Source organism: Hyalella azteca, unplaced genomic scaffold (genome assembly GCF_000764305.2).
Source record: "Hyalella azteca isolate HAZT.00-mixed unplaced genomic scaffold, Hazt_2.0.2 contig11898, whole genome shotgun sequence".
NCBI lineage: Eukaryota > Metazoa > Arthropoda > Malacostraca > Amphipoda > Hyalellidae > Hyalella > Hyalella azteca.
This window is the reverse complement of record NW_025941874.1, coordinates 303,711-321,719: the sequence shown is the minus strand read 5'-3', so window position 1 is coordinate 321,719 and position 18,009 is coordinate 303,711. Positions and strand designations below refer to the sequence as shown.

Sequence of the window (18,009 nt, the reverse complement as noted above, 5' to 3'; positions counted from 1 at the left end):
TGTGTTTTACAAAACGTAAATCGAGCGGCCCTGAAAAATCTTTTTGATTATATCTCACAAAGCGACTTCGCGTTCTACCGATCCTGGTATTAGTGATTTTTTTGTCCAAATAATTTTGACCTTTTTGATTCACCGTAGATTCTAATCATTCTGTTGAACAGTGAGAAAATTCATTCCTTTCTGTCGTAAGAATAGTCAACTGGCATTCATTTATGACATGAGTGACAATTTTGTTTCTTTTCCTTGCCTCACATTTAAGCATTAACACGGTGCTTGCTGCTCTGATTGCAATCGTTATAATTATAGTGGCAACCATCCATTCTTGTTTCGATTAAAATGTGATCTACTGTAAACGAGCTCAATGAGTGGGTATACGAGCATTACTATCGCTAAATTGGCGTGAATCCTGCATTGCACAATCGGGGCCGTAAAATGAAATTAGATCTCATTTACGATGATATTGAGGTCGTAAAGTCCTTTCGATATTTGTGGTTGTTAAGGTATGCGCTGCAGGCAATATCGGTAACGGATAAGGAATACCTTGCTACAACCTGCCTGAAATATTTACTATATTTCAAATTTTCTGTAGGCAGTTAGATTTTCAATCAACTTTCTTTCGCTTGGTTGGAATTGTTTGGTGAACTACTTTTAAACTCATTATAAAATAAAACATTGATTAAATTCTAGAATTAAGCCAGTTGGATAATTTGTTCACAGCTTTTTTCTCTCTGTTATTTGTTCAATAATTTTTTGAATTTGAATTCACCATACAAGTATTATTTTTGAGCAGCACTTCCGACAAAATAATGTTGTTCAAAGTCACTGGCTAATTTACTGTTATTTATCCCATTGCACGCTATTGCCTAGAATAAAATATTTTATATTTTACAATAATAATATAGAATAATTTATGACTTAGAAACATAAGCTGCCATTTTGTTTAGCTGCATAATCTATTTTTATTGTAATCTTAAGTCAAACTTCCACAGTTGATCTTTTATTGTCAATAGCATGCCAACGTTTCTTGGTCTTATTTTCAGAACATTATCGTAGGAAATCGTTCCGGATCTGAGAAGTTTCTTTACGTTATTAACAATAACGTAGATCATTATTTGTGTTATTGTTGTTGTGAAAATCAGCCTCTAGAATTTTATGTTAAAATTAAAGTGGGAGTAACTATATGCACCCACGACGCTCGTTAAACTTGAGTGCCGAAGTTGCCATCCAAATGGACGATTTGTTTTTTCCTGTTCCGAGGCCCCAAGAATTATACGTGAGCGTGAAAATTTAAGGAGCCAGGCTTCGCCGAACAGATTTCAGCCGAAATTCTCATTTCAGATTTTCGCAATTTTGTTGAAGTCGGAAGTGGATGAAAAGGATGGTTTCCACTGAACTCAAAATGTCTTAAAAATAAATAATTCATTGTAAAATCGTTGTAGTGTGGAAATTATCAATTACGGATTAAACAGGTTGGAAATTTGGAAAAACTCATTGGAATAGATGGAACTAGTAAAAATCGTGGTAAATTTGAGGAAAAATTTTATTACATTAAAACTGTATTTGTTACGGAAAATTCTTCTTCATGCCAATGAAGGATCGTGTTCTCTAACAAGAGATGTTCAATTTTGAAAATTAGTTAATAAGTGGGTTTGGTTAACTATTTATAATTACATCCAATATGCTACACTGATGGATCATACAAATTCCAAACTTTTATATGATTAAGTTCCCTCTCCATTATAAGGGTTTGTCGTAACGATTCAATCATTCACCCACTATATCATTTTGCGTAATTGCTTGTAATCGGTGAGCGACAATCTCTCATAAGATCGAGTTCGCTTTTTTAGTCTTATTCTATTGTTAATTTTGGAATATTTTACTAATTTAAACACTTAATGCCTTATTCCTATGCAGATACTTTGAAGTTGGTGAGTGACAACCGTTTATAAGATCGTGTTCGCTCTGTTATCTTTGTGTTATTCTATTGTTTATTTTGGAATATTTTATCCATTTAAACACTTTATGCCTCATTTCTCTGCAGATACCTTGAAGTTGGTGAACGACAACCGCTTATAAGATCGAGTTCTCTCACTTTTTTTGTGTTATTCTATTGTTAATTTTGGAATATTTTATTCATTTAAACACTATATGTCTCATTCCTCCGCAGATACCTTGAAGTTGGTGAACGACAATTCCTACGGATCGCTCGGCGAGAACGGAGAGGGCGACTGGGACGGCATGGTTGGAGAGCTCATCAGGGAGGTGGGTTCTAGCAGACTTCAACTTTAACCATAATTCAAGCAGCTACTGCTGCAACTCAGCAAGTTGTAGATGAAGTGTCATCCATGAGTGTGACCAGTGAGCCAAAGTTTGGGTGACATCGTACCCTGTTCACGTGTCATCTTCCCTGCTCAGTAGTTAGAACCAAAGTATCTCTGGTTCATGCTTATTAAACGGTCAAGTCTTTATGTCAAATATTCATTAAATAAATACAGCAAGCGCCAACAAAAAACAACACTAGTTCATGATCACTATTGAAGTTCCTGTTCACTAATTACTATCGCTAGATACTAGTTCACATTATTAGAAAATATAATAGACAAAAATCCTGGAGGGTTGGAGACAGACGTGCAAAAAAGTGGTAGTGGCGTTCGCGAATGTATGATTTTGAAGTCATTATATATGGAAGATGAATGATCGTTTCTTTAATATAAACGTTACAAATACTATTCACGAAACTACGATATGTTAAATGAATTTTTCTTAGCTGATAAATAATTGAAAGACGGCCTAGCCTTTTAGAATTGCATTCGTTCTAAATTTAGCTCGCCCCGTATCTTTTAAACCTCAATGACGAAATACGAGTACGTCTCTGATCACCTGATGACCTTCCCTGATCACCAGGCCATTAAATCAGTCTAGATTGCGCCAATCAAGCCAGCCTGAGAATTGGACCCTGGAACGAGCTATGCTAGGTTCCCTCGATAATCCCATGACATCAATGAATTTCCCGCGATTCTCAACGATAATCCCATGACATCAAGGAATTTCCGCTGATTCCCAGTGATAATCCCGCGAATTCGTTTGATGTGCCTGCACCTCCGCAGCCCTTGACGTTCCTTAACAGAGCGCCTTTGCCTGAGCTAGGCTCTAATTTGAAACTATTGATCACCTGAATTTGCATTCGACTTGATTCAGGCAATCCGTGTTCTACAGCCGCAGACTTCTTGTTCGTCCGATGTTAGGCATCGGGGACCGATATGAGATCTACTTGCTAGATATCATTGAGATCACCTTGCGAGATATCATTCTCTAGTAGAACGCTCTATAGTAGCTCTAGTAGAACGCTCTATAGTAACTCTAGTAGAACGCTCTATAGTAACTCTAGTTCTTGCGAGATATCATTGAGATCATCTTGCGAGATATCATTGAGATAATCTTGCCAGAAATCACTGGGATCATCGTGGGATTGTAGCTGCTCTACAGCTACAATCATCGCTGCTTTGGTCCCTGCCTCATGCATAAATTTATATGTGATCACCAAACTTCCGGAATGAATTATAGTTCGCCCGTTCCACTTTTTCCTAGCATTTTATTTTACGTAATAAAGGCCCTAAATATACGTGCATATAGAATAAATTAGAAATACTTCGCGGAAACGAGACACTGGATAGTTTTCTTGTGGTTTCAATTCCTCCTCCATTAATCGTTAGTTTTTTTTTTATCGGTCGGAAATATTTAAGCTTTTCATCCATATGTCAAAAACAAAAAATATAACTCAGTACTCACTGTAGTGAGTGACAGAGAGCGCATTTTCTCGTCGACAAAAACTTGAGGTCACGGACAGACGGACAGACAGACAGACAGACGGACAGACGGACATGGCGAGCACAATAGTGCATTTTTTCCATAAATGAGAAAATGCGCTAATAAGTCGGCAGATTTGTGACATTCGCGTGATCTTAGTATTTCTTAGTTATTGAAAGATATTTCTTACAATTTATTCACTTTTTTGTAGGACTAAAGCGCGTATTAACTTTAATGTAGTACTGTACTAGAGTGCGTACCAACTTTAACGTAGTACAGATTAAACATTAACGTGTTCAATAACGAGTCAAACGAGTTCAATAACCATTCAAAAGATTTCAATAACGCGTCAAGCGAGGTCAATAACGTGTCAAACGAGTTCAGTAGCGAGTCAAACGAATTCAATATTGAGTGAAGCGAGTTCAACAACGAGTCAAACGAATCCATAACGATTTTAATAACGAGCCTTTATTCAAGAAGCCATTACAGCAGTTTTGAACGAGAACATCAAGCGCGGCAATATTCTTGTTTCCTAAAAATTTCAACTGCGAATGACGAGACACCGTGTCTCAAGGGTATTACCATGCGACCAGTTCGGAATCAGTTCACTTTTAATCACCAACTATGGTATCAAGCGCTTCACTTGGCTGCATCGATGTATGGTTTAGTTTTGTAAGCAGTTTAGTCTCTTGATGAAAAAGTCTAGTCTCTGCAAAAGGTAAATCAATGCAATAACTTCATCTCATTTGTAGCAAACAAACCTAAACGTTGTTGATGCATATAATTACGCAACAGGATGAGAATCTGCTCCTACCTCATAAAGAGACTCGCCTCGTAATATTTTGGTCTAGTAAGAAACGTTTCGGCTACTTCAGAGAGGCGGCAGTTACGATATGCCGTTTCCATTACTAATCTTGTGTTGCATCGATGAAATGCCGTTTACGTTATTAGTGTTTAACTTCAGTAGCTGAATGACGTTTTCGTTACTACAGTGAAGCTGCAGTATTGCAATACCGTTTTGCAAATAAAGTTAGATTGCAGTAACGAATTACCGTTTCCGTTACCACAGCGGGGATGAAGTAACGGATAGCCTCCCTTTGATCGGTTGTGGTCTGAAGCCTCCTGTTCTCAAAGGATATTGACGCGCCTTGGATAGCTTGAAGCTAAGCTTATATTGAAGGTCAATGTTTGGGAAGACGCTTTAGGCTAGGAGCCCTGAGGCCGTGTTAATTAGATGTTCTTCCGACCATGAGCATCGCTGCTCTCATCCTTACCTCTTCATAAGCTTGGCAGCTACCGAACCACGATAATTTTTGTGATGTTAAGTCAAGGCAAGAAGGAAAATTTTAAATGTTAGGTACGTTAGCGTTATCTCCGATATTCCGTAAAGGTAAGTAATTAGTAACGTTTTTTTAGTCGAGCCGCGCACGAAATTAAATATGTCACAAGGATCTCTTAAGACCAGCGTTAGTTACATCTTCGTAAAAACGTCATTCCCCACGAACGACTAATTTATTTTATTAAAAACTTTTTCGTTGTATTAATTTTCTCAAATTTGTGTACGATAGAGCCATCAAATTAAATTTTAATTTCATCTTTTGATTCTCAAGAATTCTGAGCAGATAATCCTATAATCAAAATATAATTCGGAGGCAGCTAGGAAAGAGATGATCATCTGAATATAACGTAACGCGTACAAACTAGATTCGACGTCAATTTTTCGGCTGAACGAATTCGTCCATAAATATAAATCATTTGATCATTTGTCGATAGGTTAATTCATGAGCATAAAGTTACCAACAATTGCCAGAAAATAAACCTTTTTTGTTAAATTGATGACTCCATTTTACGTTTCCAACAAATATTCTTCATGTCTCATTTCTCATTCAAAGACTGATGGAAGAACGGCTAAGAACTTTAATATCCATTGTAAGTTCTTCGGCTATTCTGGCTCCTTCTAATTCGGGAAGAAGCGATCCTGGTCGGACCATTTTATGGCTCACGTCTCAAACGTTCGAATGACTGAGCTCGACCAGAAAAATAGCTAACTTGTCCTTCCTAAGAAGTTTTTTAGCATGACTTGAATCGCGTCATTACGGATTGAAAGTCCCGATGTAGACCAACATCTACCATGAAGACAACATTTACTGCAGTTGTCTCTGAACTATTCAGTCGTAGGTCTTTTGGACTCTAATGCTGTGAAGAAGGGCACGCTTCTCGTCGTAAAGTTCCAATTTGCATATAGATGGAAAAAGTGTGGGCGCTATTATCGAGTCAGCCGTGACGAAAATTCTACCTTTGCCTTCTGGATTTGCGTTCTCATGCGTGTCTTCGTGACGAGTCTCTCTCGAAGCATACGTGTCATCTCTGCGTGTTATCTACATTAGATGATATAATTCATATCGAGCGAGAAGCGATTTATTGCAATTTGCTTTGATGCTGAAGTGTGCTGCAGCATTAGTTTTGGCATGAAGACAAATCTAAATTGGGGCTACTCCATTTGTTAGTAGGGCAAAATGGGGCAGCGCGCCCCCCTTTTTTAAACTAAATTTTTGATGAAGTTTTAATTGATACGAGGTGGTTCTTTGTTTTGTTTAAAGGTACAACTAATGAGGAATGAATGATGTGAATTAGACGCCTATATCTTTATTCAATTTTTAATGAAACACTGTTTTGTAAAAAGTGTCAAAATGGGACCATTGCCCCACCCCTGGGGCAATGGGCCCATGGGCTTGAGGCAAGGCGCCCACCCTTGGTCCCTCTACCACAAATGCATTTTTTTCGTTCAAAAATGAAAAAACAACACTTTACAGTTATAAATAAGAAAATGCAATAAAAAATATGACATTCACTCATTCATTAACAACTCAAAAAACCATATACTTAACTTGAAAAAATATACTCTTGTCTTGAAAAATCTATCACTGTTGTGAAGAAAAATATTTCATTGACATAAAAATATATATCCTTGCGATAAAAAATATGTCCTTGACAAGAAAAAATGTATCCTTGACTAGAAAAAAAAATTTAGTTGATCAGAAAAAAACTTCGTTCCAATTTCGTCCATAATCCAGATATTATGTGCAGAGAATTCGGACCTAATCGTGATTTCAGCCAACACCATAAAAATTCATCAACATTTGGCTCATTGGTGTTGACTGAAATCAACTTTTGGCAAGGCAAGAGTCAATAACTCGAAAAGTGGTCATAAATTCGCATAACTAGAAACTAAACCTGCTGCCTTGAGGCGGAAAATAAAAAATCATGCAATATGAAGTGTAATTTGTAATTCAAAAAGCTAGTCATAGTTTGAAAAGGTCATTGAGACAAATCTAATGATGTATAACACAAGACTTCACCATGGGCGCTTTGCCCCGTGACACGCGTGGGCCCGTTGCCCCCACTAGGTATCATTTCAATTTATATCGTGTTAACATTTTATTTTAAAAGCTAATAGTCTAAACTTGGTCTCAAAATTATCCCTATAAATATTACTTTGAAAAAATAATTCACAGTAATTTCAAAAGCTTCATCTATAGTAATCGAAAAAAAACTTTATTTAGCAGCAAAAAAATTTGTATCTGGACTAAAACAGTTATTCACAAATAACTTAAAAACGCAAACACTTAGCAAAACATAAATCCGTACACTTCATCTCAGTGAAACTGCCGAACGGCGGTAGAGAACACGGACCAATATCTGCCATACTTAGCTAGAAACCCGCTATGGGCCCGTGACCCGCAGTGGGCTCGCTGCCCCATGTTACCCTATAACACAATTATGATAACTTAGCTTATCATTAATTGTTTCCATGAATAATTAAATATTTGTACAAATAATTTCAAATAATATTATTCTAGGTTCACTTGACACAGTGTTTCTTTATATACACTGTTTGACTAAATGAGCTGAATATTCATAATTTGTCACATGGCAGCAATAAATTAATTCTGCATGTCATTCACTCCTACTGAATTTTGAGCGACGTGAATTTTTTAATTTCTTTATCAGAAAATTTATCTAATTCCAAGCAAAAATTTTTTTTTGCACGAGAAAGTACCAAATTTCTACTCATGGTAAATAATTTGCTGTCAAGTTTTCAGAAGCTCCTAGTGTTTCAGCTAACTCCTAACAAGGCCCCAGTTTCAGAATTGAAGCGTGGTTCAAGTAGCATAGCTTTCGAAAATACTAACGAAATTTAGTTAATGAAGATACGTTTCTGCTCATTATAATCGCAAGATTTTTAATGCATGATTGTGCGAGACATAATCGAGAGGCGGAGACACTAATTTTATTGGGACTGGAATTGCTACCCTAACAAAATTCAAAGTCGTAAGCGACCCGCCACTATAGGGCCGCCTAAAATTCGGGGAGCACGTAAATAAACTTCGCTTCGTAATCAACTGTCCGCTTCGGCTCAAGGGTAGAAGGGCAGCCTCTGGGCAGCTTGCTAGGTGAGTATAACTCGGCTCGGCCAACCCTTGTCATTTTCTCAAGCGACTGTAAAGTTGGAAATCAGATTCTGACCAGAAACTGATTTCGATCGGGTGGCTAACAGTTCCAGAATAACTTTGTTAGGGTATATGAGCATGGCTATTATTTTGGTGCTACCCTCAAGTCTAAGAAAATAAGAGCCATTATTTCAACAATCGCAACTTTACAGAATTATTTAAATCGGTAATTATTCATGAAAATACGACTTCACGTGATATCTGCATAGCACCCACGAAAAGAGGAAGCAGTAAATGGCTATCGTCATCTAGCAGCTTGTTTTGAAGAAAAATTGCTTAGCTTCAAATTTTCACGAATTGAAAAACAAATACTTGTTTTTAAATTGCAAATGTTCAACATAAAATTTTCAGTAATTAAATTTCATGTGATCACTAGAATTTTAACTGGGCATAATTATTCAAATAATTGCATGGAAGGTGAATTGTTGCATGAAATATATATACTGTAGGTGAAATAACTCTAATATGATAGGTGAATAATCGTGCGTGAAAAATCATGAACAGTTTCCTAATATGCGAGCTCAAGTGCATTTAATTGTTTTCGTGTCTATGAGCATATTTGGTGCATCAACCTTGCTTTAGTTTGCCAAACTTTAATGCCTTATCATCGAATCTAACGAGGAACAAAATAAACCTCAAATATTGAAAAGACTTTTGTTTTTAGAACAAAAGTTCTCTGAGGTAAAACTAAAGTCATTCACTTGATTTAAATGGCAAGAAACGGCGCAGTGAAGGTCGAGGTCGCGTGAGAATCGCACGTTATTCTTCAGTTGCCGGTGCAGCGCATTTGCTCTCCGGCCTCCCGCACGCGCTAAGCTACGTGTTTTTGTGCAAAAGCCACCACTCCCCAGTAGGCATGAAACTCCTCTTTTTCAAAAAACATAAAATTTAATGTATTATTATTACCACTAGCAACGCAACCAGCTTTCTGCATTCAGTTTAGATACTATTTTTAGCGATCATAATATAACAAATTTCGAAAATATTGTAAATCGTTTTTTTTTTTGCAGACCCCAGCTTCCTTGACAGCTACTTTCACATTTGGTGTGGATGAAAATGAGTTTCATTATTTTATATCTTGCTGACTTGCAAGACTTTTCAATACCTTTTAGGTCGTAAAACAATATGACACTTAAAAATGGCAAAATATTTATATATACTAGAATAAAACATTTACGCTTTGCTTAGGGGAGTGATAGTTTTCATTTGATACCGTTGCTTCTCTGTACAATTTGAGTTAGAACTCAAGCAATAATTTTCAAACTTATATGTTCTATTTGTGCAACTAGCTCCTCAACTTTAAAATATATGCCTGATTTTTTTCCTATTGAATTATACACTATCGCTCATAGTCGCTATTCTGGCTAGCTATTTGTAACTTTTCATCAATTTTGGGCTAGCTGTTTGTTACTCTTGATAAATTTCAAGCTAGCTGTTTGTGACTCTTGATCAATTTTGGGCCAGCTGTTTGTGACTTTTGATCGATTTCGGGCTAGATGTTTGTAACTTTTGATCAATTTCGAGCTAGCTGTTTGTGACTTTAGGATCAGCATATTTGGATCTGTTTTCTGATTCTTTTTTATCTGTCAAATCGTCAAATCTGTCAAATCTGTCTTATGGAAGTTAATGAAGCTTCGGCATCCTAGTGTAGTTCTTTGACAGGTCTCATTAGTAGGCTTGTAATTACTGCTTCTGAATTAATATACTGATTAGAATTGAAAGGTCCCATGGATCTATTTGGTGCTAGGTAGTGAAGGCAATTTTTTAACAATTTCTGCTGAGTTTTTTTAAGTATATAGGTAATTTGTATAAAAAATAAATCGATTGGTATGGCAAATTACCGAAATAAAATTCTTTTAAAATTTATTTGACTAATTCTTCTAGGAATTTTTCACCAGTTATTTGTGTACACATCATTTTGTTGACCTAATTTACTATATTTTGTTATTGTCACATATCTATAGTCCGACTGACAAATTGCCTAAGCCTCTAAATTTGTGAAAATTAAATTTTCGTCAATACCTATAGCTGTGCACTTAATCTTCAAAAATGGAAACAAAAATTGACGAAGCAAAATTTCGAAAAGTAAAAGACATGATTGCATGTAACATTAAGTGGTTATTTTGCAATGATTAAATGGTCGATACGTAATTTTTGATTGTTTTTAATTATCTAAAAGGATAATTAAACGAAAGCTATTAAATTATTAGAAATCAATGACATTCTTGTGGCATCGATAATACTAGTGTGATGATAAGTCAGAATAATTAATACAATTTGCACTTACTACATATGTATAATATTTAATTGCGTAACTATAGTTCACACATATTTACTTATTCTAGCTCGAGCGCTAGAATATATTCAACTGAATTTAAATTATTGCTATATGTTCCACACATTTGTGTCGTTTGCGGAAATAGCTTCGTTTTTGATTTAACAAAATGCCAAGATTACAACTCTGCTATCCTGGTGGATTAATTTATTGTGAACGATTTATAACCTCAGTTGGGTAAGTAATTCACTTCAATATTACTGACCCTTACATCCCATTAAAATGTACTAAAAAATATAAAATGTACATGTGTCTTCTCCTGTCTATTCATTCCAGTCCCGATCTTCTGACAACGCACGAACATATGCAGTTATGCCGCTTCTGCTGAAGCATAATTGCCTAGGAACTTTTCAGATATTTTTTCATGCCGTGCAGCTGAGGCAAATGCATTCAATAATTTCGAGTTGATGTTGCTCGGCGCAATTAATTAATTTAGACGATGGCAATTGCTCGATATTAACTTCCCTTTATCGTTCCAACTCATTTAGTCTGTTTTTTAGAATTCGTGTATTAATTTAGATTTTTCAGGAACACAAAAGAGAATTCGTATTCAATTTGTCATGATACGAGATCACATAATTTCTACAGAACAGGTTTATTAAATGCAATTGAACTCGAACATTTCCTTCATTCATATTTCGATAAATATGTTTGAATTTTTCATGCATGTTTCGCACAACATGTTTGAATGTTTCGTACATGTTTCGCACAACATGTTTGAATGTTTCTTACATGTTTCGTACAACATTCATTTTTCTGTGTACTGTCACTCTCATTTTTGCAAGAGAAAGCTTACATGCCTCTCTGTATGATGAATGAAAGTAAGTGCGAATGCTCAATCAATGACCGATTTCTGCAAGTTCAGAATATTTTTTTTTCTGCAAGTTCAGAATAGTACTTAACATCATGGGTCCCACCAATATTCAACTATGTTCACCAAGGACAACCGAATACGAAACTTTTGTAACTGTTTGAAGCTATCACTTGCATGTCATCTGATTAGAGTTGTGTTTCGATTCACTTCGGTAAAGTTTTTTTTCTGAAAATTATGATCGCGTAATGTCGTTGGATTACCACTGTCAGCGATTGGGCACTCAGTGCAAAATTCTATCATGATTTTCAGCAAACGCGTGCAAGCACCAGAGTGTCGTGACTGACACTCGACAGTCGCAAATTATTTGTGTACATCTGTTTATATTTCAAGTTTGATTCTTTCTCATACATTATTTGCACACGTGATTTAAACTGACTGGTACGTTCGTTTTTAAGTATTTCCGCCTGAACCAAACTAGTATTAGACACGTGCATTTTGACCTGTACCCATTTTCCTCCCAGGAGGCTGACATAGCCATCGCCCCCCTGACCATCACGTCGTCGAGGGAGAAAGTTATCGACTTCACTAAACCCTTCATGACCCAGGGTATCTCCATCATGATCAAGAGGCCCGTTAAGCAAAACCCCGGCGTCTTCAGCTTCATGTCGCCGCTCTCAGAGGAGATTTGGCTGTGCATTCTCTTTGCTTACGTGGGAGTTTCGATTGTGCTCTTCTTAGTCAGCCGCTTCAGTCCCTACGAGTGGCGGGTGAGTGGCTTTAGATATTGAGAGTGGCAAATGGAAGCCATTCAGGGTCTTTGAGTGGCAATTGAGTGTCTGTAGCTCCCACAATAGTCGAGAGAGTAGTTTCGATCGCTACGAGCAGTTGTGTCTGTGGTATCTTACACCGGTGAATGAGTGGCTCAGCTCCTACTTGACTCGTGCTCTGAAACGGGAATTTCCAAGCGCTGTTAAGGCGCGCTTCTTGCTAGGCGTGAATTCCTATTAGGGTGTCATGAACACTTTCGGGGCCATGATCTTTTTTAGTCGCCTATTTTATTGTGGAAAGAAGCGCTCAGTTCCTATTTTTTTTGAAAAAAAATTCTTACTACTGAACGCTGCTGCTCGCCTCCTAGTTTGCAGAGTTCCAAGATACAACCGTTAAAATCGAATAGTTCAATTTTCGATATAATTTTGCAAAATGAAATTGTTTTAAAATTATCAAGCAAATTTCTTAAATTTCTTTGATAAAACCATGAACCTTTATCTAAAAGAAATCTCTGAAACCGCCTCACGAGACGCGAGTTTTGAAAATAATGAAGCGTCGACTGAAGGACATAATGCGATCACCCAGAGTTTCTGGATGCGAGGAAAAAAAAAAAGAACTCGACGCTGTTCAGCGGTTGAACACACTTTGGTTATGATTTATCGCTGAAGAATTTCGTTCATTTAATTAACCTGTATATCGGAAAATTTATGTTGCATAATTATGATTCATTTAGTTATGATTTTTCATGATTTCGTGCTATTTTACAAAATGTTTTGATTGTAAAAAACTATCGAGACAAAGAAATCCACTGGGATTTGTTATACATTTCCGGTATACCTGAAAACTTTTATAAATGTTGAGCTTTTAAAGTTCTAACATTCTGTTTTAAAAATTTACTCCCTGAAAGCCAAGACTTAAAGTAAACAATAAGCAAAAATAATGTCTCATTTTCTACATAAAATTATTTGCGTACTTAACGTCGCAGCAAACTGCAGCTTTATAACGACACCTGAACGAAGCAAGGTTATCCTTTTCATTCCCTGGCACGGCTTTGGATTAAATTCTTTAGAAGCCAGAGAGTGGCATTGTATGCCCAATATATCAAGAAGCAGAGAGGTATGGCACTATTATGTAAACGAAGCTGCACGGCATAAAGTGCCTCGGGCTGTCTTCATCTGGAGCTCGACTGTCCGTAGTTGATGGATGAGGCTACAACAAAAGCGTGAGCTGAATTTTCTCCTTATATGACAGCTCTTTAAGATTCTCTTGGTACTCATCCTTATATATTGAGATGAACTTGAGAGGCGCTTGGCCTCTCTGATCCCAGAGAATGGGTTTACTTCACTAAGCTTCATTCTTCAAGTGCTTCCTCCCTCTTTTTACACTTTTCTCTCACTTTTATGTTTACGGCGTTCGCGGATTCAAGACACATAGACGGTTGAAGTCCAATTAAATAATTAAACGAAAATTTAAAAAATATGCAAGAACAGAGTCAACATGACTCTGGAGCACTAATTTTTTTATCTGTATTAATTCAACACTAAGGGGAAAATTTTAATATTGAGTACAATAATTATTCCTTATTCCGTAAATTAACCTGTAGAAGTTGAAGCACAGAGTGATAAAAAAATAATGACCGTTTGGTTATTTACCAGACATAATTTTCACAATTATTGCAAAGAAAAATAATAAATTTAAGTCTGCTTATCATCTGTTTTAGGAGTATTTTCATCACCTTCAAAAAGTCTTCTCCATTTCCAAACGGTTTATATAATAATATTAGAACTTCGGTGATTTGCTGCTCCGACCACCGCGATGCCAGAAGTTGCTGGCTTTTGTGAATTTGGGGCAGCGTTGAGAAAGTTATCTGCCTTTAAGGTGCGCTCATTGAAACTTTGTGAGGCATGATTAATTTTTTGTGACATTCTCCGATAATAATATGTTGTTTTCATGTTATAGAACGAATTAAGAACGCTCCATTAGTGGCTTTCATCCCAAACTATCAACTCATATTTTAAAAGGAAAATTTAATTATTAACTTTACTGGTGTATGTTTCATTGATCAATTTTAACTTACCAAATCCTCATGAATGGCCGCATATAACTATAAAGTCTCTGTCCTTCATTTCTGCAGAGCTGAGTCAAACTTACTGAGCGGAGAGAATTCCGACGATTCCCGGTCCTTGATCTCTGTAATCCGGTCGTTACATACAGCCTAAGTTTCTGAATCTTCTGCCTCGCTCGTCTTCATAAAGTCAGAGCGTGCGCCCTTCGAGTAGGACTCACGAAATGAGTGATTATACATGCTGAGAGGGAACATGCTTTTAAAATTCTCTTAACTTTTGACCTCTGAAATGGGGCTCACTGGATCCTGTGAATCGGTGTTGCAATTCTCCTAAATAAGATGGATCGACACCCGCCTCTCTGCGCGGTGCTTAAACAACAAAATATTGCATCCGATAAGTTGATATGGAGCTCTTCACTAAGAGAAGAATCATGGCGTTAAAGTGTTAGAAGAATCAGCTGTAAGGTAGCAAAAAGGAGCCTAAGGATAAGCATACAAATCTCACATTAAGGAATTTCTCCTGGGTTTTCCACGTTGCCAAATGGCAGCCGGGGAATTGCGAGATGTCTTAAATTTGCAGCTGCAGCTACGGCTTTCATTCCGCGCGCAAGATGGAGAGAGATAAGTTGCCGGGGACTAAGCAGGGAATTTCCCGCTAGAGAACGTGCCCGATATTTCCACATTCTTGTTTCTGAGCGAGAAGATTAATCGATGCATCGATCAAAAAATACATATTGACCTTACGCTTGCTTGCAAGGAGCCCAAGCAAACATGAAATATTTAACTCAGGTGTTAAGCGAGTGAATACTGAGTGGAGAGTTTAAAATTTCTTCAGTGCAATGAATCTTAATTCTTGAATGTTAAATTATAATTCACATTAATTTTTTTTATTTTCTGGCAAAATAATTGCGACTTCACTAAGCAGCTTGTCAAATTCCTTCATTCATATCAGTCTGCAGAGCGCAAAATCACGATTTAGGGCACTGTTTTTTACTGTTATTATTCAGACAGTAAATAACATAGAAAAACACGTTAATTGGGATACTGTGCATCAAGACGTGATATCAGATCTTATGATATTTGTAAGTTGCTTTGAACTATGCGATTAAAAAGTTGTTTTCGCAGAATGAATCTTATTTTATAGTCTCCAACATGTTCTTGACATTCAAGATATTGTTGGTACGAGGTAAGCATGCCTTTCATTTTATTATGCGTGGCATTAAAAAATTCAATATTTGATCTATTTCCTATTCATACCTTTAACCATTTAATTTGTTTGAGACAATCCTGATTTCCAGAAATAAAAAAAAATAAAACATATAGTCCACGTTTAATATCTTAAGTATATTTTATTGTACGTCATATGCCCACTCGTTACACATACATTGTATAACCATTCTGTCTGGATAAAATAAGCAAAATTGGAGCATAGAGTTGTGGGTTCGAAACCTGTGCAACTAGTTGCGAAAATTCTGATCGGTTGCCTGGTGGACATTCGATCAGTAATCAATTCACCATACTGTATATGAATGTATGTATATACAGTTCACCATATGTATATATACTATATATACTTTGATCACCACTCTAAACTTATGACGTATATACTTTACCATGTCCGCTTTTTGTAGTCCTCGCCACTATAAATCTACTATACATTTACATGAACATGAACATTTTTATAGCTCCTCATCGTGAGATTACATTTTCTGTTTCAGGTCGTAGAAAACTACAGCAAGAATACGGTTCGCAACGACTTCACGATCTGTAACAGCCTGTGGTTCACCCTGGGCGCCTTCATGCAACAAGGCATCGACCTGTGTCCCAAGTAAGTAGAGTTTCTCACCTCTGTAAATCATAAATATTAAATTTCCGAGAACTGCACGTAAGGATTAGAAAGTTTTATTGATTTTCGTAGTATACTTTTGTCATATGTACGTATACGGATGAACAATGTGAGAAGAAGGACTGAAGACATGCAATTAAGAGTCATCTACATAAACATCTAAATAAAAAAATACTCCAAAGAATCGTTTTTCTGGTTGCCAAATGGACCATGCCATCGCACAAAATAATCAAAATATTTTTTATTAAGGCACCAGATATTTGCATAGTAAATGTTTGTAATATTCATGAAGTTGCAAATTGATTCATGTCAAAAATTTTAAAACGATTTTAAATTTTACATTTCGAGGAGCAACATTGGGAAGGATAGTCAATAATACCGAATAGTAAGATTTCACGCCTCCACGAGCTCACTATAAAGACCAGAAAAATGTATAAAAATCATATAAAAGAACTCACTACTCATCTCTGCGTGGATTAACACCGTATAGGCATGGCCTCCCTTGGTGACCTACATGTGGACATTGGCATTCTGATCACTTATCTTTTATGTCATGTTGATGGCGATATGCAGTCATCCATGTGCACTTATCCAGAATGATGCTGCTCGAGGATGTTGTTCGTATACAAGTCTATGATATTTCAAGAACACTTGACGAATTCTTGACATTTTATCACTTTCGTAGGGAAACACGATTGCTGTTTTGACGCCCTGTGCGACTATGTTTTGAATGTCGCTACTGTGCTTTTTTACCTCATCCTGATTCCGCGTGGATCATGAATATTAATGCAGAATATATTTTGTAACCATAAAAAACGGTTTTATACTGTATACGAGTTGACATAGTAGGAAATTATTCGGCTTGAGAATTCGTTGATATATTCTGTGGGAGTTATCGCTTTAACACAATCCACCACAAGACAGCAGAAGGAATGAAGTTTTGAAGAAAATGTTTGTGGTTACCCTCATAATCTGTAGTATGTAGTACTGATCTCATACTCTAATAAAAAGGCGATGACGTCAGTATCCCGAGAAAATTTTTCAGTTTCTCCTAAGGAGCCAAGGCGTGTCGAGCCGCAAAACAACGGCATTTGCCATAAAATTCGCAGCACAACAGCATTAATAAAGAGTAAATTATAACTTCAGTTAAAAACTGAATGGAATCTGGCAACGTGAGCCTCGAAACCTCATCTAATTACACTCTCTCAATGATGAAGCTGTTCTAAATTCTAACTAAAATAAGAATACTGCCCTCGAACTGCGAAGATATTTTGTTGTAATCCATAATGAATACATCGAAACTGGAGCTCACGCCAAGTGTCATTCTGGATCCAACATTATACCTAATGAAGAATAATTATAACTCGACAAAATATTCTAATGGAAAATTACGGTGCAATTCTACGCTCGGAATACCGTGACCAGCTTTCGAGGACGCACAAGCGGGTGTTGGGGTATTAATGTAACGCCCCCCTGTGTAATTAAGTCGCTTAATTGTTATTTCATATCGCCTGGCATTGCTGCTTGCGAACTATTATTCAGCAAGAATCTGTTCCAAAACTGTGTCATCTAACTAATTTATCTGCCTTAGCATAATTGTTTTCGTATTATGATGATGTGGGCTGATGATTTACTGCACGGATTGTAAAACTACGATATATTAGAATCGGATATATTATATTAGAATCGTCGCAGCTTTTTTTGATTAATTTCACTCGTCGTTTGCTAGATCATTCTGGCTAGCTTCATGAAAGACAATAAATAATTGCGTAAAATGATACAGACATTGATGAAATATTTCTAAAATTTATTTGCGTGAATATTGTATTTTAATCTGTAACAACTTCACTGTTAGTTAAAAAA

General features: G+C 36.5%; 1 protein-coding gene across 1 annotated transcript in view; it reads left to right on the top strand.

Moving 5' to 3' along the window:
• LOC108683079 (glutamate receptor 4) overlaps nucleotides 1-18,009 on the top strand; it is a 64,688-nt gene that overhangs the window by 22,567 nt on the left and 24,112 nt on the right. Inside the window, exons 4-6 of the mRNA XM_018172359.2 lie at nucleotides 2,168-2,262; nucleotides 11,989-12,234; nucleotides 16,019-16,128. Coding sequence (XP_018027848.2) covers nucleotides 2,168-2,262; nucleotides 11,989-12,234; nucleotides 16,019-16,128 — 451 coding nt within the window. The remainder of the gene's footprint in view (nucleotides 1-2,167; nucleotides 2,263-11,988; nucleotides 12,235-16,018; nucleotides 16,129-18,009) is intronic.